The sequence below is a fragment of the Oxyura jamaicensis genome, chromosome 5, assembly GCF_011077185.1.
Source record: "Oxyura jamaicensis isolate SHBP4307 breed ruddy duck chromosome 5, BPBGC_Ojam_1.0, whole genome shotgun sequence".
NCBI classification, from domain to species: domain Eukaryota; kingdom Metazoa; phylum Chordata; class Aves; order Anseriformes; family Anatidae; genus Oxyura; species Oxyura jamaicensis.
Genome location: NC_048897.1, coordinates 3870270 through 3897165, shown reverse-complemented (window position 1 = coordinate 3897165; position 26896 = coordinate 3870270). Strand labels below are relative to the sequence as shown.

Here is a 26896-nt window from a genome sequence, read left to right as displayed (position 1 = left end):
CAGATGTTACGAGGTTTGCCACTCTTCAGAGTTTATTGAGGGCTGTGTGCACACATGGTTCAGAGTCTGAAATAAGATATGTTGGATGACTGTTTGCTCTTCTTCCCTCACAAGGTGTCAGAGCCTGTTAGCAGAAATGGGTACCATTGCATTGGGCTGCCTCACCTGGATGAGCACAATGGCAGACTTACTGCTGTGAATGCAGATGGTCTAGAAACCTTCATGATTCAGATATTGCCAGGAACTTGCAAACTCATATTCAACAAAGCTGGTGATTTGTTCCTATCACCATAACAGACAAATCGTGTTTGCATTCTCCCTATAATTCCAAAGACATGCTCATCCTTCATGTGTGATTAAATCTTAATAACATGCTAGAAAGGAGTTGCTTAATCATTTGTAGCTACAGGATAATGTTAGGAAGTATTCAAGTGCCAAAAGGAAAAACATTACCACCTCTCACTAAATGGAAAGGCTGTAAAGAACTACCTGCTGGTGGCAGAAGCCCTGTTTTGCCCAACATGTGGTGAGAACATGGTGGAAATGCTCCCTGAGCACTGGGAGATAGCAGTGTATAATTCCTTCTCCAAACTTACAGTTGCCTGGGACATGTACTCAAGGATGCCTTCTTTGAGGACACAAGTTGATTTTACCCATATGTTTCATTAATCTTGTGGCTGTATTGCTTTCTTTTTGCTTTGTGTAACATTCCATTGATGTTGCAGAATTTAACAAGGTGTCAAGAGAGAATACTTCGTGGATGGTAGCACAAATATTTTATGTAGTTTCATGAAATATTTCACAAAATACTGGATGAGTATTTTGTATGGTCTGGTTTGTGTGATTTCAGGGTTATGTCTTATTCACATTGCAGAAATACTTCATCAGAATGGCAGGGAATAGTTCATGAAATAAAACATGAGTATTCATATGAGATTGCATGAGAAGTTTCATGACTAGCCACACTCCAATGTTTGGAAGACATATGTTATGGCACTTTCCTTTTGAAACTTTCCTCAAAATATTACTACAGCTTTTCAGCTATGCTAATGTTTAATCCAGACTTTAGCCTGCAGCAAATTACCGTTTTATTTCCTTTCAAAAGGAGGATGGAGGACTCATTATCTGCCCCATTACTGTGCCCTAAGCAGCATTGTGTAAATGTGGGTCTTTTCAATGTAGGTAGAATAAACCCGGAATAAACCAGTCATCTGCCTCCCTTCCATAGATGCCCTTTGAGTTGAACAATCCATAGCTGCTGTCTCCATTTTTGTCTTGCCACACATTATATTTCACAGTCACTTTTTTTTCTGCACTTTGAGATGTTTCCCCTCAATTATTGCTGTATGAATAGTCCACACTAGCAAGAGAATTAAATTGACTCTGGCAAGTCTGGAGTTTTCAATCTTTAAACATCCTTTCCAATGCGGAAAGGCACACATTATGGGCTCCAAATAATAGTGCCAGTTAACTATACTTAACATGCAAGGCACAAATGCTTTGTCAGGGCTTTGAGCCTTCTGAGTTATAGAAGAGAATGAGGCTTACTGTCTGGCTCACAAATCATTCGAAAGGACACTGCAATTGCTACACACCGCAGCAGGGTAAACAGTAGGACCGATACAATCAGACTGCTATCACACGTACAAAGTCAGCAACATGAAAAAAATAGGAAAAAAACAACAACAATAAAAACCTTTATTTCTCTTATCTTGTTCTTCTGCTGAGTTTGGCAATGTCACTCGGAACAGCCTATTGTACCGCTTTTTCAGACAGAAACGCAGCCTGATTCTCAATCCCGCACAGCAGTCATTCAGTAGAGGCTCAGTCCTGCTCTGTTTGGGGACGCAGATGCTGCGTGATGACACAACCTCTCTCTTCCCAGCCTGCAAAGCCGGGCTGCTGTCGGCGTTTCAGTCCCGACAGGAGCAGAGGCGGGGACGCCCGGCTCCATTCGTGGTCGCGGAGTGCCGCCTGCCGGCTGCGGGCCGGCCGCCACCAGTACGCGACGGTACCCGGGGAAGGCGAGGCGAGCCTGGGACTGCCTTCAGGGGACACAGCCGCACCGTGGAGAGCACCTGCGGCTCGGTCGGGGCGTGCTGAGAAAGACAAGGTAAATACTACGTGATAAAGACGTAAAAAGATAATAAAAAACAAATTATTTGAAAAAAAATAAGACATTTAAAACATTTAAAATAAAATAAAAAATAAAATAAAAATAAAATAAAATAAAATAAAATAAATAAAATAAAATAAAATAAATAAAATAAAATAAAATAAATAAAATAAAATAAAATAAAATAAATAGAGCCAAGGCTGAAGACAGCAGTTCGTGACAACAGAGGCTTATAACCACGCAAGATGCCTCGATTGTGTGCCAACAAAAGGCATTACATCGCTAACCAATTTTACACATTCACTGTGTTCCCCCATGATATCCAAAGACCTTTTCCAGATAAACGCTATGCGATGTTTAGGATGGAATGGGGATAATTGCTATATCCCTTCATTTTGTAAAACTAGGCTTAGTGATTCAAGTCTGATTCTACAGAGTGGGAAACAGAAAATTAGAAGAATTCAGGATTTATTGCTCATCTGGCACAATCTGACTAATGGAGTCAATCTCAGACACTTTATTATCCACCGGGTATCTGTCCCACAGAAACCTTTCAGCCCTGGTACCTGAGGATCCATGTGATTAAACCACTGTGCCTGAGAGATGTTTTTGTTAAGCATGTCTTCTCTTTCTGTTCCCACGTGGGCGATACAAGCCTATTACTTCCACTGTACACAGCTGCGTATGGTCTGTCCCTCACCAATGAGCAGGACAGTTCTGAGACATGAACAGTAGTTTTTATTCATCCGAGAAAAGGAGCAAATTTCAATGATTTCACAAGTAAATTTCACAAGTTTTTTCCTCTGGAGAACTTACTGAAAATTGTGTGGAGATCAGCAAAGATGCCAATGTATGGGGATTAATGGCCAGTACGCAGGGATGGAAGTCAAATGTACAATGGTATCAATTCATTAGCAAATGACTCAGTAACTTACCATAGGGTTACCATCAAATGAATTGGCATGAGATTGAGAAGAAAGAGGAGATGAAAATCCTAACTGATGGCCACATATTTATGTTCTGTGAAACCAGGATGCTTGCACTGCACAGTCTGTTGCAAGCTATGTTGCCATTCACAGGTATGCATTTGAAGCTTTTGAGTTTCTAGAGATGCATTTCCAAAAATATACCAACTTTAACAGAACAAGAGATACCTGACTTACTTTTAAAAATAATTTCAAACAATGTGTCCTATACTTGTAACACTCTTCATTAATATTCCTTCCATATTAAAGCTGAAGACTAATGGTAACTAATTTTAAGGTTTCATTATAATAATAATAGTTTTTAAAAAATCATGTATGAGTAAGACGAAAACTAGAGACTGGAAGAGGGAAATTTCTGTAAGGAGAGAAAAAATAAGAGAAGAATGATGTGAATCAACAAGAAAGTAGGTGACGAAAAAAAGGTGATGTGTGGAAGAAGAACAAGGACAGAAATAGAATAAACACTGCAGAAAATGTGTTCTTAATGTGGCTCTGAATGTCCCTTTTCCTTTTGCATATTCTCTTTTAGAGTCACTGACCCCAGCTGAATGTGCTGTTGTCAGAGAAGGTGATATAATTCCAAGGCATATAATATCTATTACGATGCAATATGTATAATTGTGATTAAAATATTGTATGTCTGTGTTTATAGCACATTTTACAGTGGTATTACGGTATTTTGAAATTGCTTAACATCCCACCCTTCTCATTAATCTCCCTCTAGTGCAGCCGAGGATGAATAGTTAACCCACCACTCTTTCCCACCCCTCTCTAGCACCAGCTCTACTGTGCCACTAGGTGCCTACCTTTCCCAGCATGCACACAGCCCCTCTCTTGCCCACAATCATCCATGCCTACTTTTCTATTTTTCCCCCACAGCTCTCATACAGTAATGTACAAATGTTACATATTGGTCTGATTATTGATGGTTACTGTAGAACGTAATCACCATCTAACAGCATGTGTTGAGGAAGCAAGGAAGAAAATGAGATAATGAGGCACCTCCATCTACATAAATATTTCAGGGGGGTTAAAAAGCAACTAAATGTGAGATTCATCTTTCCTCCTTTTGGACCAAGGTGTAAAGCTTGCCATGGTAGTGCCAATAAAGTAGACTATAACGAGTTTTAAAATCTGCATTCAGCAGAGATGCTGACTGCAAGATGTTTGAGGGCAAGAGATGGACATCTCCCAATCTCTGTCCAGCTGCCTGAACAAGCTGTCTTACCGTAGAAAATGAAAGGTTTGGGTAAGCTGTGCATGCATGCAGATCTCTTGATGCTGAAAAATGTCTCTTTCTCCATTACATTTTCTTCTATCTGCTGAGATTAACCAAGATATTAAGAAGACAACTTTGGATGAACAATATTTTCACAAACACACCAGGGCCAGGCTGGGTCTGACAGCATCACAGTCTCATGGAGTTCTTGGTCATGTCAAGTGCTGGTGAAACCACCAGGATGCTAATGCAGCTTGTGAAAAGAGGAAGTTGCTGCTGCAGTGGTTTTGCATTTTGTCACATTTTTAGGTCATTTGAGTTCACCATGTGCATCCTCCCTCCATTGCCTACAGGGACAGACGTTGCAGGTACTTTGGTTTCTATGTGCTGGGTTGAGGTTCAACATGGCTAAGTGCTGGTTTCTGCACTTTGGCTACAACAACCCTGTGCAGCGCTACAGGTCCGGGGCAGAGTGACTGGGAAGCTGTGCAGAGGAAGGGATCTGGGGGTGTTGGTCAGTGCTCAGCTGAACATGAGCCAGCAGTGTGCCCAGGTGGCCAACAAGGCCAACAGTATCCTGGCTTGTACCAGGGATAGTGTAGCCAGCAGGACCAGGGCAGTGATCGTCCCCCTGTACTCTGCTCTGGTGAGGCTGCACCTCGAGTGCTGTGTTCAGCTTTGGGCCCCTCACTACAAGAAGCACACCAATGCCCTGGAACGTGTCCAGAGAAGGGCTGTGAAAGGCCTGGAACACAAATCCTGTGAGGAGCGGCTGAGGGAACTGGGATGGTATAGTCTGAAGAGAGGAGGCTCAGGGGAGACATTATTGCTCTCTAGAACTACCTCTACAACTCTCTACAACAAACAAGGAAGTTGTGTGGAGCTGGGGGTCAGCCTCTTCTCACAGGTAACTAGTGATAGGACTAGAGGAATGGCCTCAAATTGCACCAGGGGAGGTTTAAGTTGGAGATTAGGGACATTTCTTCTCAGAAAGAGTAGTTAGTCATTGGAACAAGTTGCCAAGGGAGTTGTGAAGTCACTGTCCCTGGGGTTGTTTAATAAAAAGTTGGGCGTGGTGCTTAGGGACATGGTTTAACGGGTGACATTCGTAGTAGGGTGATGGTTGGACCAGATGATCTCAGAGGTCTTTTCCAACCTTAACGATTCTGTGATTCTATGATTCTAAGGGTAACTGTGAGAAAAGAGAAACCAGAAAAATGAGGAGTGAGAAGAAAAGTGACCTACAGAGAAAAAAAAAAAAAAAAAAAAAAAAAAAGAAAGGCTGCAAAAGGTAAACAACAGGTTCCTGAGCAAGCACGCACACCCGGAAGAGGAGCAGGGTGCCCTGGCTGCTGACTGGGACCAGGGTCAGGCAGGCCTCACAAAATGGCGGCAAAGCACTGAGAGGGGAAAATGGCCGCCCAGCTGGCAGCAGGTGCGGAGATTGACCCCCGTGGCCTGGAGGGGCTGGCTGGGGACATGGAGCAGCCCTGGGGCTGCAACGGGGCACCTGAGGACCGGGGACAGCCTGAAGGGAGCTTCGAGAAAGATAAAACGGGAAACTGAGGGGCAGCTTATTGCTGGAGAAAGTGAAAAGTAGTCTGGGAAAGAGGGAAGTAGCTGAAAAAGTGGAAACTGATGTGAGAAATCTATTTTTTTCTTTACAAAAAAATAAAGGAAACCAAGAAACATCATTATCTGTTGGCTCTCTCAGCAGAAAGACCAAAATTAACAGCACCTACTGGCTACCAGAGTGCCGTTCACCCTCATGGCTCTGCGTGATACCAAGGGGCCTGATTTCTTCCCAGAATGGATTTCTCTCTCAGAGAAGCTCCCATGCCACAGGTCTCCCACTCGTTTGCTTTTCCTTCCTCCTCAAGCAGGCTGAAGCTTTGCTGCAGCCCCACGAGGCTGCACACCCACAACACCCACCACCTTGGCAGGGTGGCTGCCCGCTGCCACAGCACCCTGTGCCCAGCCTGGGGCACCCAGCCTCCTTTGTGTCACTCCCAGACCCTTGCCAGTTGCTCTCTCCCTCAGACCGGTTTTCTAATTATGCCCCTCTGGGGTCTAATTAAGCGCTCTTTACGCCCCCTTCTGGAGTCGGTGCGATATGTTGGGCACCGCCGATGTTACAAACATACGCATGTATATTTTATGACTGTATGCAAAGCTCCCCGTTCAAGCCGAGCTCCCCCCATCCGGTTTTATTTTATTTTATTTTATTTTATTTTATTTTATTTTATTTTATTTTATTTTATTTTAATTTTATTTCATTTTATGACGCCGGTCCTGCAGGGGGCGCCGCGCGGCCCTTGCCACCGCGGCCGCTCTGCGCCTCCCTCCTCGCTGGTGCTGACGGCGGCGGCCTGCGCGGAGCGGCGGCGACGGCGGCGTCAGTGGCGGCCTCGGTGTCAGCGGCGGCTGTGCCCGTTCCCCGTGCCCGCCGCGCCATGCCCACCGTCGAGGAGCTCTACCGCAACTACGGCATCCTGGCCGACGCCACCGAGACGGCGGGGCAGGTGCGGCGGGGCTGCGGCCTGCAGGGCCTCGCCGGGCCTAGCCGGGCCTCGCCGGGCCTGGGGCTCGAGTGGCGCCGCGGGCCGGGCCGGGCCGGGTCGAGGGGCCGGGGGCTGCCCGCCTGCAGGGCCTCGGCACGGCTTGCAGGGGCGGCCCTGCGGGGTGGGGACGGGCAGGTGGCGGCGGGGAGGCCGCCGGGTGTGCTCGGCCCGCCGGGGCCCGGCCTTGCGGGGGAGCGGGGGCCGTGCGGGGCTGGGGCGGCGCGCTGGTGATTCCGTTACAAGGCCGCTGGAGGAACTGAACTGGTGGGGGAAGGTGGTTGGTGGCTCCTCGCAGCCTTGCCTTTCCACAAGAGCGATTCTCAGCGCCAAAGGTTTTACGTACCAGTAAAATCCCGGCAAGATCTGCCGCTCAGCACCATCAGCATTGAGTTAATCAAACACGGGGAGGCCTTAGAATATTAGCAATTCCAAAATACTTTCCTTAATTAAAACTATTTATTATTTTTTTTACTTGCATGAGGCTCTCATGCAATTTAATGGTTATCCAAAAAAAAGTAGTAAAGTGTTTTTTATTATTATGCTTTTGTCATAATATGTATAGGTAGGAAAGGAGCTTTTTTTTTCTATCTACAAGTGGATTGTTAACCACATTCTGATACGCAAGGTTATGTGGACAGTTCTTTAAGAAAACAAATAATAGGGAATAGGGTTGTGGTGGTGGTTGTTTGCTTTTAAAGTTACTTTATTTTTAATTCAGGTCTGCTCACTTTGTGTGACTGTCCCCCCATCATTGCAGGCAGCCCAGCAAAAACAGCAGCCTAGAGGCAGCCGAAAAATTGAACTAAAATGCTGAGATCTGTGGGGAGAGATGCGGAATAAAATAGGTGCTGTTAGTGTGCTCTTTAACTAATGTGTAGTCCCTCATCATTTTAAGAAGTATGGGTAACTCTCATAAGATAGGAATAGGAGTGTGAGATAGATGAGCTCCAGGATAGCTGAGAATGCTGCTCGTGGCAGGATCAATGCCAGGTGTCTCGAAACCTCTCAGGGCAAGAGCAGGGCAAGCTGAGAGTGAGGGTTCCTGGTGTGCTCTCCTGGTTTTTGTTTCTTTATAGGTTATGGGCTTCCAGAGTCAGGGAGAGACCCTTTGCATTCTTGCTAGATTGTTCTTCAGCAAACTTCTCTGGCCCTTCCTTTATCTGGTTATATTTCTGGCATATGAATGATCAATGCCAAAATGTTCTGTTACTTCATTAACCTTTGTGAAGAAATTACCTTCTTTGAACTTGTCATTTCATAATCTCATTTGATGTCTGGTTTTTGCATTTTGAGAAGCCACGAGTAATTGTTCCTTACTCATTGATTTTATCCCACTTAACGATTTTATTGGCTTTTAATGTCCCTGTGAATGTGATTTCTCACTGTAAAAAGTCATAGTCACGCTGCCTCAAAAAGGAAGCTTTGAGCCTGAGAAGGGCAAGGGGACAACCCGAACTATGACATTAGGTGGAATAATGTAAAACAGCAGAAATACTCAGCTCCTAAAGTGTTTCGGTTGAGAAGGGAACAGAGGTAGGATGGGTATACCTCCTTGGCAGAATGAAGGTGAGAATGTCAAAAAAAAAAAAAAAAAAAAAAAAGTGGTTTAGAATAATGAGGAAGACATACTTTGTAACACCTTGTTGAAATTGTCATGGGGTGTTAGAGAGTATAAATCAGTCAAAGAGCTGATCTAGAGTAATTAATGGATGAGAGGTCAATTTTTAGTTATTAAAAATAAGGGTCTGGGCTCTGGGCTTAGGACATTCATATGTTACAGACTGGGAGGAAATGTGCAAAAAGAAAGGATCACGCATTTTCTGCACTTGCCCACTTTTTTTTTTCTTGACCGTTCATTGCTGCTAAGTAGAAGGTAAAACAAACTTCTGCCTGAACTGTGTCTTCGGAACAATCAGCATGCAGCAATACAAATGAATGGAACACAGGCTACTCCAAGCTCCTCTATTTCAGTAGCTGTTGGGACACTTTTTTAGTATGTGTTAGGTTAAGGTAATTTGTTCCACAAAAGGTGGTTCTTAATGTGCAGTCTCAGAACCAGTAGCCATGACAATATGTGCTTCATTGCTAGTTTGTGCTGGTGCATTCCTGCCCAGGCTGTTGAGCGTGCCGTGAAGGCACAGCTACAGAGCAAGCTGGATGCGGGTGTGGATCAGCTGAAAACCAACCATTTTTATCCTCAGTTATTTTGCTTCCGGATCAGTGCCCCAATCCAGTTCAGAATCTGGCTCCACAGACAGGTGTCAGAGTGGTGTGGGGAGTGTTTCAGCAGCACTCCTACTGCATGTTAAAATACAGCTTGCTGTAAAGGGAATTCAAGCAGCATACTGCTTTGTAAGTTAGTATCTTCACTTGCTGTGAGTGAACTTTTACATGGAGTGGGATGTGATACAGGTGGCCCTGGGAAATTCAGTGCAAATAAAGGAAAGCATCCTGTGTTGTCGATGTTACTGTTCCCGTTGGGACACATTGTCTAAAACATTTTTTTCACAACAATGAGGAAAATTAATGATAAAATGTTCTGATTTCTGCCAGCATCCTAACAACACTGACTTATTTCTAGTGGAAGGTGTCTCTGCCCATGGAGGTGTCTCTGCTCCAATCCAAACCACTCTGTGATTCTATGAAGCACATCTGTAACCACAACGAATACTTGAATTTATTCTAAAGCCTCAAGTTGTGCACACACAAAATCAGGAATGCCTGTGCACTTCTAGTTGGAGCTGCTAGAGATTTTTCCACTCTTTTGCTGAAGTGTTTATTTCTGTACTTCAACTGGAGATTGTTTGTTGTTGTTTACTTATTTATTGCATCCAGTCTCTGTTAACAGATCTTTTAAGAACTCCTTTACCTCAATTCAAGTCAACCGCTCAAAGATTCTTTAGAGCAGCGTGTGTTAAAAGTCACTCATGATTTGTTCCAGTACAGTTGCTGGGAGAGGTAGCCTCTGCTTAAGAAACAATAAAAGAGCAGACAGAAAGAAAAAACTCCTTGAAAAAATGCCTAAGCTCAGTGAAGAAGGTGATGGTGTAATTCCTTTAGTCTACACTAATCTAATCACAAGTGGTGTGCAAGAGCTGTTAGCCCTAACGGTTGGAGCAGTAAGCACTTGAACAGATAGAGGAACCGACTAACAGTACGGTCAGTCGAGGCGAATTTTACTAGATTAACGAGATTATATTGCTGCGAGAGAAATGTGCTTCTTTGTATAAAGCTTGTATGGTGTAGTTCACTTAAATAGATGCAGGAAATGGGAGAGAAAAAAATCCTTTCTTTGTCTTGAGATTACCCCAAGATTTTTCTATTTGTGTGTTCTCTTTTTCCTCTTTTAGCATAAGGATGCTTACCAGGCGATCTTGGATGGTGTGAAAGGAGGTGCCAAGGAAAAGAGACTTGCAGCCCAGTTCATTCCGAAGTTCTTCAAGCATTTCCCTGAATTAGCTGACTCAGCTATCAATGCCCAGTTGGACCTTTGTGAGGATGAAGATGTTTCTGTAAGAATAACGACTGGAATGTTGTAGCAAGTTGATACGTTGATTTATATTTTGATATTCCTTTTTTTTGTTGTTGTTTGCCTTTTTTGTTTTGGTTTGGTTTTGGTTTGGTTTCGTTTTCCTTAACCTGTTTCTTTTTGGGGGGAAGGAGAGGAAGGCTGGTCTTTGGAAGGCTGAAAGAGACAAGAATGTTACTGTATTCCTGCAATAGAAAAATCTACTGTTTGATGGTATGGGAAGATAAATCCGTTTTCATTTGACTTTGCACCCCCATCATTGATCAATGGACTATCTCTGCAGAAAAAAAAACTTAGATACGGTTTCTTTGAATATCTTACATTTTTCCTTTCAAAGCACTTCATGGTAATAGATTCTAATAAGTCTTGCTAGGGACAAGAAAACTTCATTTGCACCTGAAAACCATGGGGTTGTTAAAAGGATGTGGTCTTCTTCTGTTTTTGTTGTGTTTGTCTGTTTTTGTCAAGCTTCATATGGAAGTTGAATTGCCTGATTCTTTTGTAATCATTTTTAATTTTTTTCTTTTAATGCGACTGACAATTTCAACAGATCCGGCGCCAGGCAATTAAGGAATTGCCTCAGTTTGCCACCGGAGATAACCTTCCCCGGGTAGCAGACATACTGACCCAGCTTCTACAGTCAGGTAGGAGACATTGGTAGCTTCTTGGCTGATCTCCTTGTGGCACACTTAGAAATGTATGCAGTTTTGTTTTGTAAAACATTTTTTGTTGATTCATTAGTTTGTTACAAAGCAGCCTGTCCCAGTGGAATTCGTGTCCTGCTTCTGTTCTTTCTCTCCTCTGTATATTTGCTGTCCAGTTATGCTACTAGTTTCGCTAATTACTCAAATCTAAATTGAAAATCTTTTTTTCTATCTCAGACTTTTCATTCAAGTTGTCTACAAGCATTTGTAGAAGAAAAAAAAAGACGCAGTTATAGTTTGCAAGAAACTGCCTTCCAACTGAGAGCTATTGGGTTTCTAATTCAGGAACTTAAAAAAAAAAAGAAGGCATTTTCTTTGACGCAGTACATTTTTTGTACAAAACACTTAGCTCAGAATTTAATATACAGTATGTATTTTTTATATTTCAGCATGCTTTTGGAGTGCTAAATATTACATGTTCAAAATTATATTAAAAATGCATGCTTAAGTCTCTACAGATTTGCTTCTCAGAAGAAACAGTTTTTAGGAACGTGTACATTTCTCCATTTAGTTCAAGGAGAATTGTTTCTTCCATCTAGGAATTCTGTAGATTAAAAAGAAGTTAACTGATTCACGTTAATCTAGTAAAAGTGAGCTTGTTTATTCAACTGTTTCTTACAAGGAACAAACACATTGAATTAAAACTTTGCTTTAGGTTTTCGGTCCTATTAAGTTTGTAATGTTAAAGCTATGAGGGTAAGAGGGGGGAGATGAAATGACAAATAGGTTTTTCTTTTGCTTCCAGCTTTTGTAATCGTGGGTTTCTACTTCCTCAGTCTAATAGTAGTTTAAGCACAAGTTGTGTTAATAATGCTGAAGATAGAATCCTTTTTGTATGATACCAGAAATCTTTCTGGTTTTCTATGTTTGTTTACCTTTCAAGGATATGTATGAGTTTTTTTCTCTCTTCAGATGATTCTGCAGAATTCAATTTGGTCAACAATGCATTGCTCAGTATCTTTAAGATGGATGCTAAAGGTAAAGGACACATTTTTCTTTAAATGTCTTTTATTAATACTTTCCAGTCTCATGGGATGAGAGCAGGACCCCAGTTTGTATCTTAGTACAATGCAAATGTTAGAGATGTACTCATTGGTTTGTTTTGCAAATGATACTGAAATTCTCAATGGTTGAGGATCTGAATTATGCAGACCAGTAAAAGAATGCATTTTCTTATGTCAAAAGACATGAAAAATATCTTTAAAAGTTTCATGGAGTCTTACAGTAGTAAATTGCTTTCTAATGTGTTGAAAGCTCAGCTCCAAACTTTTAAAATAATTAGTGTTACCTGATTTATTCTCCATTCAGGGACTTTGGGAGGTTTATTCAGTCAAATTCTTCAGGGGGAGGATATTGTGAGAGAGAGGGCCATCAAGTTCCTTTCTACAAAACTGAAAACCCTGCCTGAGGAGGTGTTGACAAAGGAGGTCGAAGAGTTCATACTAACTGAATCTAAGAAGGTGAGTGTCTTGTTTTACTACAAACTTAAGTACTATTAAACCATCTTTTATCACTGATGATATTTTGGAGGTCTGTTTGTTTAAAATCACGCATAGGGTTGAGCATTGTACAAATTACAATTGTCTGGTTTTCCTGTTCTGCTCCAGTTCAAAGTTTGCAACATTTTTTGTGGGGACAATAAAATGGTAGGCTTTTCTCATTTTGCAAAAGCTACTTTTATTAGAATCATAGAATCATGGCACCCTGGGAAGATGAGTCATTTCTGTGAATCCTGCTCAGTTGAATTCAGATCAGATTTCTCAGTGCTCTGTCCAGTTGGGTGTTAAAAACCTCTAAGGATGGAGATTTCCCAACCTTCTTGGGCAATTAGTACTAATGTTCAGTTGTCCCTGAAGTGATTTTTTTTTTTTATCCAGTTGGAGCCTCCCGTTTCAGTTCTGTACCATTGTCTTTTTCTCTCCCCATGCACCTCAGTAAAGAGCCTGTTTTGTAGTCTTGGTCATGAAGTACTGGAATATTGCTGTCAGGTACCCCATCTCCCATCACTACTTTTTTTGGTAGGCTGAAAAAGCCCAGATTCCTCGAGTGCTCCTTACAGGTCGTGTGCTCCAGACACTGATACCTTCGTGGCTGAAATTCTGAAGCTTATCAACAACTTCGTCATGGCAGAAGACCTACAGTTGTGGGGTGTAGTGTCCCAGATTTCGTCTAACGAGAGCCCAGTGAAGAAGAATCCTCAATCTGCTTGGTTCCCTCAATCTATTAGCTATGGTTTGTCATGGTCCAGGACAGTGTTCATCAGCCTCCAGTCCCCAGGATGCTCAGGGCCTTTGCAGCAGGGCAGTTCCACAGGCAGCCAGTTCCCTGCATGTGCAGATGCAGGGAAGTTGGTTCATCCCATGTGCAGGACTTGGCATTTGTCCTTTTTGGATTTCGTGAGATTCCTGTGCATTCCCTAAACTGAAAAAATACACAAAGTATTAAGACAGTCAGTCAAGCAGATACTCATTTCAGACTTATTCTGCCTGAAGCATACGATTTTGGTAGATAAGAAATTTTGTCCTAAGGTTGCTGTTCAAGAAAAATGTTACCTCTGCACAACGTGATGGCGGTTAATTAATTTGGAGATGCATACAATCATACTGAATGTTTTCCTGGGTTCCTTTAACGTTTTGTTTTTAAATAACTAGGAGATAATTTAAATATTAGGTAACTGCACACTATCTTCTCAAATCAAAGAGGTTTGTCTTGGAGGTTTGCAAATTACCACAATGGAATTATGTTTTCTGGTGTTTTGCTAAGGTGCTGGAAGATGTGACAGGCGAGGAATTTGTTCTGTTCATGAAAATACTGTCTGGGTTAAAAAGCTTACAGACAGTAAGTGGGAGGCAGCAACTGGTGGAGCTGGTAGCCGAACAAGCTGACCTGGAGCAAACACTCAATCCCTCTGATCCAGATTGCGTGGACAGACTTCTACAGTGTACTCGGCAGGCAGTGCCGCTCTTCTCAGTATGTATTTATTTGTTTTTCGTGAGGATTGTTGCAGAAAATTAACAGCTGTAGCTCCTCTCTCTTCAGTGTTCTGAATGTTTACGTTAGAATGACAGTGTACCAGTTCTTCTACACCTTGATCTTTTAATGTATTAGATTGTTGGAAAGCACCCTTACACCTGTGAATGCAAAGAGCTTTTGTGTATTCTCTGGTCTTCAACATCTTCTTTCAAATTTAAGACATCAGTTAATTATGACAAGATTCTCTCACTAGGTTCATATATGTATGTTTGATTAATACAAGTCCAGCAAATGCAGCATGTAAAGGTCCATTTTCAGGTTTTAGGCAATCTTTTCAGCCCCTGTAGCAGACTGCCTCTGAGTTTAAGCTACCTGGCAGGGTCTCTGCATTTCAGAGTTAAAGAGAAGTTGAATTAAGGTGTAGCTGTGTGGTGGGCTTTTACAAGGTTGGGAGAGTGATGGGGAAAAGCATTTAACTCACTCAAACTCAGAGTAGCCTGAATAAAGCGTGTTGTTTTTTGCAGAAGAACGTTCATTCCACAAAATTTGTTACGTACTTCTGTGAGCATGTGCTTCCGAACCTTGGTTCTTTGACTACTCCAGTGGAGGGTGTTGATATCCAGTTAGAGGTAAGCCGAGGTTCCAATTGTTTGCAATCGTAAGAAATACAAATCTGTACTGGAGGAGAAGGAGCTACACTAGAAAAAAACTCTTTGCTGTGTTGAGGCATGACTGAGCGTTGCCTTCTAAAGCATGTGTCGTTTGTCCCAGGCTTTTGAGACATGGCTAGAATAAGTAGAGCAGTGTAATCATCTTTATATTACCGTCATTTTTTTAAGCAGGTAGCATTTACTGAAATGATTGTTGCATGGCTTGTGCTAATTTAGTCTCCTAAGGGAGTGGTTTAATGCCTGCAATTTTGGTTACATTAATCAGTGCTGCAGCTGCAGTTCGATCTTTGTGAGTCTCGCTGTGAAGGTGAGCTGTGCTGCAGGCATGAGTTGTTGAGGTTTTTGTCCACTTGTTGATTAATGGTGCTTGTTGGGATTAGACAGCAACACCCATGTTTCTGAGGTTTACTCATGTCTGGGGACGTGAAGAACAGACTAGGCATGTTCTTCCTTGTATTCTTTCCAGAGGATTAGTTTTTTTTAATAGCTGACCTCTTCTATGCCAACCATAATGATATAATAATCTCCTTTTAGCTTGAAAGTTAAGCCTTCATACAGACCTTTTAACACATTAAAAAAAACAGCTATCCTTATGTCTAGGTCTTGAAGCTTCTTGCGGAAATGAGTTCATTTTGTGGAGATATGGAAAAGCTTGAATCAAACTTGAAGAAGTTGTTTGATAAATTACTGGTAAGACTAATTCAATTTTTACTTAAGTAAAAGACTAAAATGAACATCTTTCATCAAAACAAGTTATTTTTATCCACTAATCTATTTATCCTTTTTTGAATGTGGCTATATCACAAATAGTGTTGTCTGTGATTTGAGGAAAAACAATTTGCAATTCAGAGCCCTTCTAGATATAGAGGAAGGTATGCTGATAGCTGCATAATGGTTTTAGTTCAGTATACTCGTGGTTTTGTTACTTTTTAAATTCTAAACTGATGAGAGATTAATGCTGGATTGCATCAGACACTGTATCCGTGCTGCTCATCTTAAGCAAAGGCAGCACTCTCTCAGAAGCACTGGTGCAGTCCATTGTTGCTTTCTGTGGCAGCAGCACTACCATCATATTTCCTCCTAGTCAGGGGGTGTGAAGTGGCATGAGTGTAGGCAAACCACCTGCACTGGGATTTTGTGCAGCACCTGATCCTGTTAGTACAAGGATGGGGAACACTGGGAATACTTCTTGAAGTGTCAGCAGAAATAAAGCCTCCAGTATGAACACTGCAAGAGAACCGCCAGTCCGTGTAAGTGTGCCTCATCTATTTGTTACTTCTTTCTGTTCGTTAGGAGTACATGCCACTTCCTCCGGAGGAAGCAGAGAACGGGGAAAATGCTAGCAGTGAAGAGCCCAAGTTGCAATTCAGTTACGTGGAGTGTCTGTTGTATAGCTTCCATCAGTTAGGTCGTAAACTTCCAGACTTCCTCACAGCCAAGTTGAATGCGGAGAAATTGAAAGACTTTAAAATCAGGTAATTGTCTAAGGGTGGGTGTTCGAGTTCTGTTAGAAAGCATGAATTGCTAGGGTCTGCATGCTAGAGAAGCACAAATCAGATTGGTAGAAGACTTCTTCTGAGCATTTTTCTTCAAGAGAAAAAAAAAGATTACAAGTTTCTTCTGCTTATTTTTTAATAGGAATATATGAGATTAACATCTTGTTTTTAAACTTTTTAGGCTACAGTATTTTGCTCGAGGCTTGCAGGTGTATATTCGACAGCTTCGTCTAGCGCTCCAAGGAAAAACAGGAGAGGCCTTGAAAACAGAGGAGGTAAGTATTGTGTAAGAATTCTGATTTTCTGCTTGAGCCTGCAGAAGTAACCATTGGTGCACATGAACAGGCTAACATCTGTTGTAAGCATGCAAACAGATGAAGGGAATAATACTTTAACATCATTACCATTTTCCCTTTAAACGTATTTAAGTTGTCCGTATTTTGGATGACTGATAAGAACTCAGCTTGTGCACTAGTCCTACTTCAAAGATGTGGTATTTATTTTTCTGCATGTGCGCTTACAGTTAATTATTACAATTCAGGTAGCATGAATACCAAACTCCTGCACTTTGTGTTTCTGAATGCTGTCAGATCTGAAGAAAGAGATTACAGGTTATCATTCAAAGCAGCTGAAAACGTTGCTAGGTATTGGGGACTGTGATTAAAAACTTGACACCTCGTCCCCTTCAACTTTGGGTGAGTTCTGCAGATCGGTTAGGTTCAAGATCATCAGGAAGGCTTTGAATAATAGTGAAGCTCTATTACAGCTGCAGATGAGATAACGATTCAGTATCTGGTTGGATTATTACTTACACTGGCCAGTAAGAGCTTTCCTGGGCATTACTCCTGCTATTTTTTAAAGTGGTTCGTAATGATGTAACTGCAGCCTGACAGCAGAAGAATGCACTTGTTACTCTTGATTTCATGTGGCAGTCTTTCACATTTCTAACATTTCTAAGCAGGAAAGTTGCAGTATTAGTTGTAAATTTCTGAACCAGTGTTGAACTGGAAGTAACACAGTTAAGTGTTAGTGCCTGTACGTATTGACACTTGTGTCACTAGACAGTGCCTTGAGTGTTGAATATACCAAAAAGTGAGTTTGCCTACAGAAAAACGTGTTTGAACTGCTAGCATTAAACTGTGTTTAAATTGCACTCGTGTTTGTCCGTTGTTTTATAGACCTGAGCGAATGTCAGATTGGTGTGTGTTGTGGCCATGTCACTAGTGATGTCATTGTCAATGTGCCACTTCTGGAGGAGAGAATAAGGAAACTTATTGTGCAGCTGCGTCATAACTGATGCTGAGTTCTGCAAGCTAAAAAGATCTTTTAGTTTTTGGTAATTCTGTTAAGCCACTCTGCACAATCGTATGTAGTTCACTTAACTGTGCTCCGTGTTTTGCTTTGAAGGAGGCAGTTTTATATGTTGGGAAAAATTGAGAGTGGGAAATACACAGGAACATTACAAGCAACTAACTAGTATAGAGCTGCTGGAAGCCTAAAAGCAGTTGTCACGTATTCTTGGAATTGTGCACACCCTTCACTATTGCTACTGACTAGCAGTCAGTTTAACGTTACAACTTCATGAAATGCAGTTGGTCTAATTTAATGTGATAGAATAGAAGGTATTCAATAGTGGTGTGTTTTTATTATTATTTTTTTTACAGAACAAGATCAAAGTGGTTGCCTTGAAAATAACCAATAACATCAATGTTTTAATCAAGGTAAGTATTCACTGTACCTGAAGCAGAAATGGATATGCTGTTTAAGCAAACTCTTGCTGTTGTTGGTAGGAGGTGTCAAGGCCCTTCTTAGCATTAGCAGTTAGGAGCAGGAGCAGAAAACCTTGGTTTAGGAGTCTCTGGATTCTGACTGAGTCATCTTTCCCTTTTATTTGCCTTTTCTGCCGTGGTAGTAGGGAGAGGCAGGTTCAAAGAGGTGCAAGTAGATGGAAGGAGGTAAAGCAAGCTGCTATACAGAGCTCTTTTCTCCAAAGAGTCTAGGACAGATGGGCTGCAGAAAGCTGTTTCTATCCATAGCCCTTGAAACCTTTTGATTTCTTCTAACCGCCCTTTAAGAACTCCACTGATTTCCTTAGTTGGCCTGTCTTCCTTTATTTCCCATCGTCAATACATGACCATAAACCAAATATCGCCCGTGCCGTCGAGAACCCTTTTTTATTTTTAACCATGTTATCTAGGATATCAGATGTATAGCCACTGTTGTTCATTAAAAGATGTTTTATTTGCAGAGGTGGAGAAAGACAGTGTGTAATTGCAGTATAAGTAATTGCAATTACTATTCTGGTAACATAAATTTCATTTGAATTTCCTACTAAAGTAAATGGAACTAAGATAGCTAGGTAAAACAGTTAGCCTCTGTTGCCTTCTTACTGTGCCGTAGGACTTATAAGGTTTTGATTTTAAAATGGTTGGAAGGTAAGTGCTATTCTGGAGCCTCTATGGATAGCTAAAATTTTGGAGTACTGTTGACATGGGTTTAACTGTAAAATAAATTGTCCGATTTTGTCTCCACAGGACCTCTTCCACATTCCTCCTTCTTACAAAAGTATAGTCACACTGTCCTGGAAACCAGTACAGAAGGCAGATGCAAGGTAAGAGGTTTCTCATGAAAAAAAAAAAAATATATATATATATATAATATTTATATATAAAAACATATAGATAAAATGAAAAAAAGGTGTGTTAACTTTTGCTGTTTGCAAGGTAAATATCTCAAGCTGCATGTGGATAATGTATACAGTGCATGAGCTAGAAGTTTCACAACCAAAACTAACACCCATCCTGAAAGGAAGTAAGGATGTGGTATGATATCTTAGTCTTGCTTTAGGGATGCAATGGACTGAATCAACTGGAGCTTTGCTTACTTCCTCTTCTGAAGTATTATTCAGGGCATCTTCATTAGCTATCTCTAGTATACAACTGTTGGTCTTTGAGGCTGTACTTGTCGCCACAGGGGTGAAATTATCTGTTTTTGTTTTCTTCCATCAGTCAAAAAAGAACAAGTGAAGATACAACCTCAAGTTCACCTCCAAAGAAAGCTTCGGCAGGACCAAAAAGGGATGCCAGGCAGATATATAATCCTCCCAGTGGAAAATACAGTAGTAACCTGGGTAGTTTTTCTTATGGTAAGTGAAGCAGCTTAGAAAAACTTTTTCTAGTTAGAGTTGTGCCCATGGTTCTCTTTGTAGATTAATATGACCTGAATTTTAAGGCTGTGCATGAAGAAAAAGCATGGATGGGGAATGAGAGAGTTTGGTAACACTTTCGAACGAATCCCAAGAAACTTTAACAAAATGTTTTGTGCTTTTTTCACTCTGCAAATTTCTTTTTGACAAAGAGAAACAAATTTCCACAGTATACAAGTACTTTGTGTGGTATCCAGCTATGCTTAAGATCCTCGATTTGTGTATAGTGAGATACCAGCCAAACGAAGAAACTTAAGGATGCTGATGTAACTTAAGGACAGGGAATGACAGACTGACCAAGTTGTGGTTTCCCATCATTTTTATAAAATCACTAGGAGTGAGTCATGCAAATGTGAAGATTAATGTGGTGTTATTGGACAGAAGGATGAGCTACTGAAGTTATTTACAGCTCACTTTTCAATTCTGTGAAAATCGATTTGTTCAAAAGTGGTTCTAAAATAATGGGACAGCCCTGTATCATTGTATGTGGAAGACTGCATTTCGTTTAGAGAGGCTAGCTCTGTTGACATTGTTTTACATTTAGTAGTGGCTGTTGTCCATCAGGGTGCAACTCTGAGATCTTGTAATAAGGAAGCTTAACCTCAGAGACTTCAGTCAGCCTGCAGTTATTACTGTTTAATTTTGATCACCATGCATGAACGTGTATGAAAAGCTTTAATTTCTGTTCCAGAGCAAAGAGGTGGTTTCCGGGGTGGACGAGGAAGAGGCTGGGGAGGACGTGGCAATCGTAGTCGAGGAAGAATCTACTGAGTAGACCACTGTATCTTCCCCGGCCCCAATGGGCTACCGTAAAAGTACTACTCAGCAAAAGATTGCTTGGAATATTGTTTCCTTCAAGGACTGCCTTCCACTAGGACTGACTTAAATGTTCTTTATACCTTTGTATGTATGATCTACTTTTCTAACGGACTACAACTTGTCCATAGTGAAACTACAACTGTATTTTTGGATGCTTACAGTCAGCAGTTTTGGGTTCTTACTTTTGAAGTGTCTTCAGGATTTATTCAAAATTGGAAAAGAGCATAGATGTCTTATCAAAAGCTACATCTTAATTGTTTGTATATTAACCTAAAAATCAGCTACTGCATAACAAGCTATGTAATTGAGTTCACGTATTAAGTAATGGACAGGAAAGGCATGATTACAGAGATACATGTCAGATAAGCTTAGCAGCTGAAGTAACCCTTTCCTCATCTGTAACCATATTTTGCAATATGTGGAGAAGAGTACCATTGTTAAATTTGATTTTATTTACTTACTATAATGAACTTGACTGAGAGACATGCTGATTTTCTGAAGTTTGCAGCATGATTGGAAACTTACTTTGCTTGTAGCATGAAGCAGTCCTTTTCCTTAGAGATGTGGAGAATGTGGTGTGTTTTTTGTTTTGCACATCTTACTCTTCTCCGTGCATTGTAATGCAAAAGTGGTGTTTTGCAAAGGAATTTTTAATGTTGAATATGAATATGTGCATATACTTATGCCATGAAATCACAGTAAATGAACAGAAAAAAAATAATAAATGAGTAGAATTATTTCATGAATGGATAAAGATTGATGCAGTGATTAAGCTTCGTAGGTCGGAGCTGGACCGTAGCAGTACCTGGCTCTTTTCTGTGTTTTGCAGATTTCTGGGTTAGTCGGCACTCAAGGATTGTTTTTCAGTTTTGTTTTGTCTTTTTACCAATACAGTTGCATTTAAAAATATATAAATAAAATTGTATTTTGGGTAACATAGAAAAATTCCAGCATGTAGTTAAATTCAAGTGGAAAAATTAACAATTCCATGCTATTTTTTTTCATAGCAACTTGGGATTCTTATTTACTGGTATACACCCAGAAAATACAATGTAAGAGCACAATGCTTTTTTTTTTATTCTCACCACTTAAAATTTTTACTTCTCAGGTCACTCAACATTGTAAAGGGGTTAGCTGGTAGTAAAAAGAAGTTGGGGCAGAGGAAGACAATTTTTAAAAAGTATTCCAGGGCGTGTTGATGTAAAATAGCTTAGGCTTTAGAAGGATGAAGAATTTTCTTATTCTCCTTTTTTTCCTGCAGCCATTTGATATCCACACACAAATGCCTGAAAGTGATGTTTTGCCACCTAGTTCCATTTGTATTTGCTTGTAAATCTGATTCAGGTGTCTTCATTAACATTGACATTTATCACTGCAGTCAAAACTATATCGAAGTTAGAGAAGTTGTTGACTAAATTTGAAGTCTATTTTTGCTCAACTGTGGAGCAGTAGGCAGCAAACTTTGGACATTCCAGGACGTACGAGCTTACTTTCTGATTACATGCCAGCTGCTGAACTCTGATTTGTCACTAAAACCAACAAACTTGGTAAAGAGTTTTAAGTACAAATTCAAGAGATCAAAGTGTCACTCTGAAAACAGGCAAGGGATAGGAAATAGGCTTCCACTGAAGAAGAAAAAAAAAAGACGTTTTGCACTTGTGGCTATAATTTGTGTTTTGAGGGGATTTAAGAATGTTATATCAAAGCCTAAACGTAGCATGTATTTAGACCAATAACCAGGTACTAGCAGCTTGTTCTCTCACTGAGTTTTGAGTGAGTTTCCTTTACGGGATTCCTGTTTTTCAGAGTTGATGTGCAAAGTTCTTGTAGCTGCAGAAGTAGTTAGAATTTTTTTCCCTACTTTCATATTTAATTTTAATGCAGTGAGTTCTTGTGGAGACACCTGTTTACCATCTTGTTCAATTGTAAATGTTCCCTTACGCTTTTGGAATAAATTCATTTTGTAATTTTGTTTGGCTCATTGTTTCACAGTTACTCTACAACGTGTTGTGGTGGCTTAGTAAAAGGGTACTGTGGTACCTTTAGTTTTAGTGACTTGCTCCTTAGATTGCTATAGATGTACTGAGTTGTTTGCCACCAAGAAATACTTACCATGACTGTGTTAGCTGTTTCAATTTCTGAGTAATTCAACTTAAATGCAAAATCATGGACGGTAATTTAAATATTCAGCAGAAGTTGCATGTCTAATAGATCTATTTTATTTGGGAATGTATCATGTGAAAAGGAGACATTGTCTTATTCTCTCTCCTAGATGTTGACAGTGCAATAAAATTCATTAGTATCTTACGATAGAACACTAGTGGCTTGGAGTAGCAACCTCTTTTATTCGGTGAAATGAGCGATGTGCTATGATGGAAACTGGCATCAGTAAGTAACTTGTACTTGTGGGAACCTGTTCTCTGTCACTGATGAAACACAAGCCCTTGCATTAGTTAATCACTGACTGCATGCGTAGAGTTTTATCTGAACCATACGCGGTGGGTTTGCGTTGTAGATGAGTTTTACTGTGTAACAGGCTCTGGGAAGTCTGCTCTCTTTAAGAAACAGAACCAGTAGCAGCTCAATTGCAAACTTAACAGTGAAGCAGAATAAGCAGAAGTGAATGTGGAAGATCCTAGCTGGGACCACGCGCGGCGGCTGCGGAGCGGGCACTGCTCACGGCGCTGCCGCCTGGGGTAGGGCAGAAGCCGCCCGGGGCTCTCAGCCCCGCCTGGGGAGGGCCGGGAGGGCCCCGCGGGAGGCGCGCCCCGCCCCGCTCCCCCCTCCCAAAATGGCGGCGCGGGCGGATCCGGTTCCGGGTGGCGCGGGCAGGCCGGGATTGGGGAAGATGGCGGCGGCTGCGGCGTCCGGGCGGGGCGGGCTGGGGCGGGCGTGGGTCTTCTCCGGCTGGGCGCTCGGCCTCTGCTCGCTGCTGGCCTCGGGGCCGCGGCCCGCCGCCGCCACCACGCACTGGGTGGTCACCGAGGACGGGAAGATCCAGCAGCAGGTGAGGGGACCCCTCCGGCACGGCCTCCCCGCGGCGGGGCCGGGGCTCGACGCGGAGCTCGGCGGGGCGTTGGGGCCGGGCGGGTGCGAAGCGCTCCTCGCTCGGCGGGGCGCTGGAAGCGCCTCGGGGGCAGCGGCGCTGCCTGCTTACCTGGGCTTCTCCGCAGCCTTTCAGCGCCCAGGCCGCCTCCTGGGTTCTGCCCCGCTCCCGCAGAAGCAGGGCCTGGAGCCTCGGCCGTGCCCTGCCGGCGAAGGCAGAGGTCCGCCTGCTGCCCGCGCTGCCCTTCATCCTTCACCTCACGGCTGGTGTCCGCCCCCAGAGACCCCCGCTGGTCTCGGAAGCAGGCTCCGGTGGGACCGGCGCGGGCTGGCTTGTGAATGAGTTTGCGATTTTTCCCATCCCCACCACGCCCACCCAGCTGCCTCCCATTTCTTCAGGAAGAAAGCAGAAGGGATCTGTCAGCGTGGTGCCGGGCGGCGTGCCGCCTCGCTCCGCAGGATTGCTGCGGCTGCAGTCAAAGGGGTCTGGTTTGGGTACCGGGCTGTGCCTCACATGCACCAAGTGGCTGAAAGTTAACGCGTAGCTGTGTTCGGGTCCTCCCTACCTGGCTTCGATTCCTCTCTGTTGCAAGGGGAACAGCACCAGAAATCGGTTATCGTGGCAGATCCGACCTAGGTGTAAACACTACTAACTACCACGTCTGTTTGCAGCTGGAGTGGAAGAAGCAGCCCCTATAGGAAGCTGCGTGGTCTTCCCCCAGTAATTTTTTATCAAAAATAGAACAGTACGGAGCGATGAGTGTCTGTAAACATCACTTTCCTTCTGAGGCACTTCTGGTGGGGTCTCTCATCAGAAAGCACTTACAGTCCTGAGGCAGGTGGAACCGGCTTCCCGTAAAGGAGCCCCCTGCTGTCTTTATCAGCCTTAGGCGCCGTCTTACGGGTCTTAAGTTGTCTACGCAGGTCTAAGCGCTCTCTCACCCTGGTTAATCACAGATTAATGAATGACAACATTTCCAGTGTTATTTTTCCTCCCTTTTCCACTTTACGTAGTGGAGAAGTGATGAGTGTGTGTGATAATGGTCTGGAAGCATCTGCATGTGTATATTAACTGTGTATTATCAAATTTGGGTGAAGTGTTGATTATGGCATGAAAAGCAGCTGTGAGTTGGAAAAATCTAATTAGCTAACATGACTTGAAAAATCTAATTAGTTAAATGCAGCACTGATTTTAGGAAGTGGCTTTTTATGCTGTCAGTTAACTGATGGGACGTGTAGAAGCTTCCACTGTACGATTGCTGTGCAGTAAGCTGTTCAATCACAATTAGCTGCGCCTTCTAAGGGAGCCCCTGCCCATGCCACCCGCCGCTCAGCGCAGCCCCAGCCTGCCCCAGGCCTCCCTGCAGCGGGGGGCGAGCTGGGGGCCAGGGCCTGGGTGGGGGCAGAGCTCTGCTGGCCCCAGAGCCGCGGGGGAGCAGCCAGAACGTTCCCGTGTTCCTCATGTCAAGTACTGAGATGCTGGAGCTGATGTGATAGAACAGCGTCTGCAGAACAAGGTAACTTTTGTTTTTTTAGCGTGTACAGTCAAAATGAGACCACCCAGTACCAGCAGGGAAACTCAAGTTCTACGTATGGTGGTACTGGGAATGTGAGGAACTGCGTTCATCTTCAGCAGCTGGGGGACAGCGCTTCTTCGTGAAGTGCTGCTAATTGTCCAGTGAGCTTTTTGGAGTACTGCTTTCCTTCTGGCTTTTTGAGAAAAAAAATGTGGGTATTGCTTTTGCCAGCCCTGCAGAGCACCTCTGAATTTCACTTTTTCCCACTTATTTGTATTTTGGGGAATGAGAAGCCTGGGTATTTTCTAGAGTGAACTTGAATGTTGTTTTAAATGCCAAAATATAATTATTAGTTTTTGCTGCTAGCTGTTGAACCATAACAGAATATTTCCATTATCCATCAAGGAGGAATTGTCTTCTGTGCATTAGTAATAGGATGATTTGTAATTGATTTATTATCAATGCATTGATAAAACCATTGAATTCAAAAATATTAGAGCTGTTCTTATAATACCAAGACCTAGATACTTATTAACAGAACAGAAGCCTAACATTTCCTATCAGAGCATCCTTATGTTTTAATTTTTCAGAGTATTCTTCATTAAGTTGATATTTATTGTGAGAAGTTGTCTTTTTAACAGTACAGTTTAGCCAGGAAGAATGACTGAATGGCTTTTTTATTTTGTGTGTTTCCAGTGGGGCTGTCCTTTACATTCATCTTGCAAGCCATTGGGCTGTGTAGCTTTTCGTGTTTCTCTGCAGCATCTGGAGTTTCAGCTTCTCAACATATGTGATGTGCTACCTGTCACCTTACTTTTTTTTTTTAGTCCTTCTAATTAATCTACTGCTGTTTTGTCGAAAAATATTGTCACACCAGGTTTCTCTGTGGTACTCTAGACTCCTCCTCAGAACTTCAAAGTGAGGATCCATTCTCGCTGTTTCTGTGGCAGCCCATGTTTGAGTTCTGGAGAACCTTATCTTCCAGAAGACAGCTGTGTAAGTGAAGGCTCACGTTTGGAGCAAGCTTCAGCTGCTGCTGGTTTGAGCAAAGGAGCCCAAAGAGGACCGTAGAGTAATACTGCCTGCCCTGCAGCTCAGAGCAGGGCCAGCTTGGGCAGGTCGCTGCAGGCCCTGCCCACCTGAATTTAGCATCTGAGGATGGAGATCCAACAGCTTTGTTGGGCCATTGGACACCTGGTGCAGTGGACAGCTGTTTTCAGAATGGACAACTGTTTTCATCTTCTCTAATTAGAATTTCGCTTGTAGCAGCTGGTGTCTGATGCCTCTCACTGTGGCACCTCAGAGCAGTCTGGCTCTGTCTTCTCTGTACTCTCCCATTAGGAAGCTGAAAGCAGCAGCGATGCCCCCCTGGGCCTCCTTGAGGCTGAGTCAGCCCGGTTCTCTCAGCCCCTCTGTGCGCTATGCGCTCCAGGCCCCTGGCCGCCTTGAACAGGCTTTGCTGGGCATGCTCAGGTACGTCGGCGTCTGTCTCCTGCCAGGGACCGAAAGCCAAAGCTGACCTATTCTCCCAAGTGCTTCTGCCTTCCTCACCTTGCTGGTTCCAGTCTTGCCACTGCAGCTCAGCGTGCAGTTGACCTTCATTGCTGCAGAAGTGTACACTGCTGACAAATCATCATTATTTTTTTTCCCCTACCAGAACCCAGATGTCCTTTTCTGCAAAGCTGTTTTGTGTTTGGTCAGCCCCAGCGTTTCCCGGTGGAGCAGGCTCTTCCAAAGGCACTGGCTTTGTGCTTGCCTTTGCTGAATGGCCCAATGGTTTCTGCAGCTGTCCCTCTTAGAGCAGCCCTGCCCTCTGCCCTGCCACCCCACCCCGCATTTGCAGAGGACGCCAGGCTTGCCGAGGTCCTTTTTCTCCACAGTGTTCACGAAGACACTAAACGGTGTTGGTCCCGCTATTGATCCCTGCGAATGCTGCTCGTGACCAGCCACTGCTGGACTTTGCACTGCTGATTGCAGCCTTTCCAGCACAGCAGCCTCCAGCTGGAAGTGGCTAGTGCTGTCCAGTGACTAAGAGTTGTGGTAGCTTTTATATTA

General features: G+C 42.8%; 2 protein-coding genes across 2 annotated transcripts in view; both read left to right on the top strand.

The window, feature by feature from the left end:
* Positions 1–6678: 6678 nt before the first annotated feature.
* Positions 6679–22250, top strand: API5 (apoptosis inhibitor 5). Its single transcript, XM_035326877.1, has 14 exons — positions 6679–6843; positions 10233–10394; positions 10962–11055; positions 12028–12093; positions 12424–12575; positions 13879–14085; positions 14613–14717; positions 15360–15449; positions 16053–16234; positions 16437–16530; positions 17920–17976; positions 18790–18866; positions 19264–19400; positions 20152–22250. Exons 1-14 carry the CDS (start codon positions 6775–6777, stop codon positions 20229–20231), a joined length of 1572 nt encoding a protein of 523 aa, XP_035182768.1. The 5' UTR covers positions 6679–6774; the 3' UTR covers positions 20232–22250.
* Positions 22251–23097: 847 nt separating this feature from the next.
* The window catches only part of TTC17 (tetratricopeptide repeat domain 17), a 58193-nt gene continuing 54394 nt past the window's right edge, over positions 23098–26896 (top strand). The window contains exon 1 of the mRNA XM_035326875.1: positions 23098–23286. Within this exon, the coding sequence (XP_035182766.1) occupies positions 23128–23286 (159 nt within the window). The 5' untranslated portion in view covers positions 23098–23127. The remainder of the gene's footprint in view (positions 23287–26896) is intronic.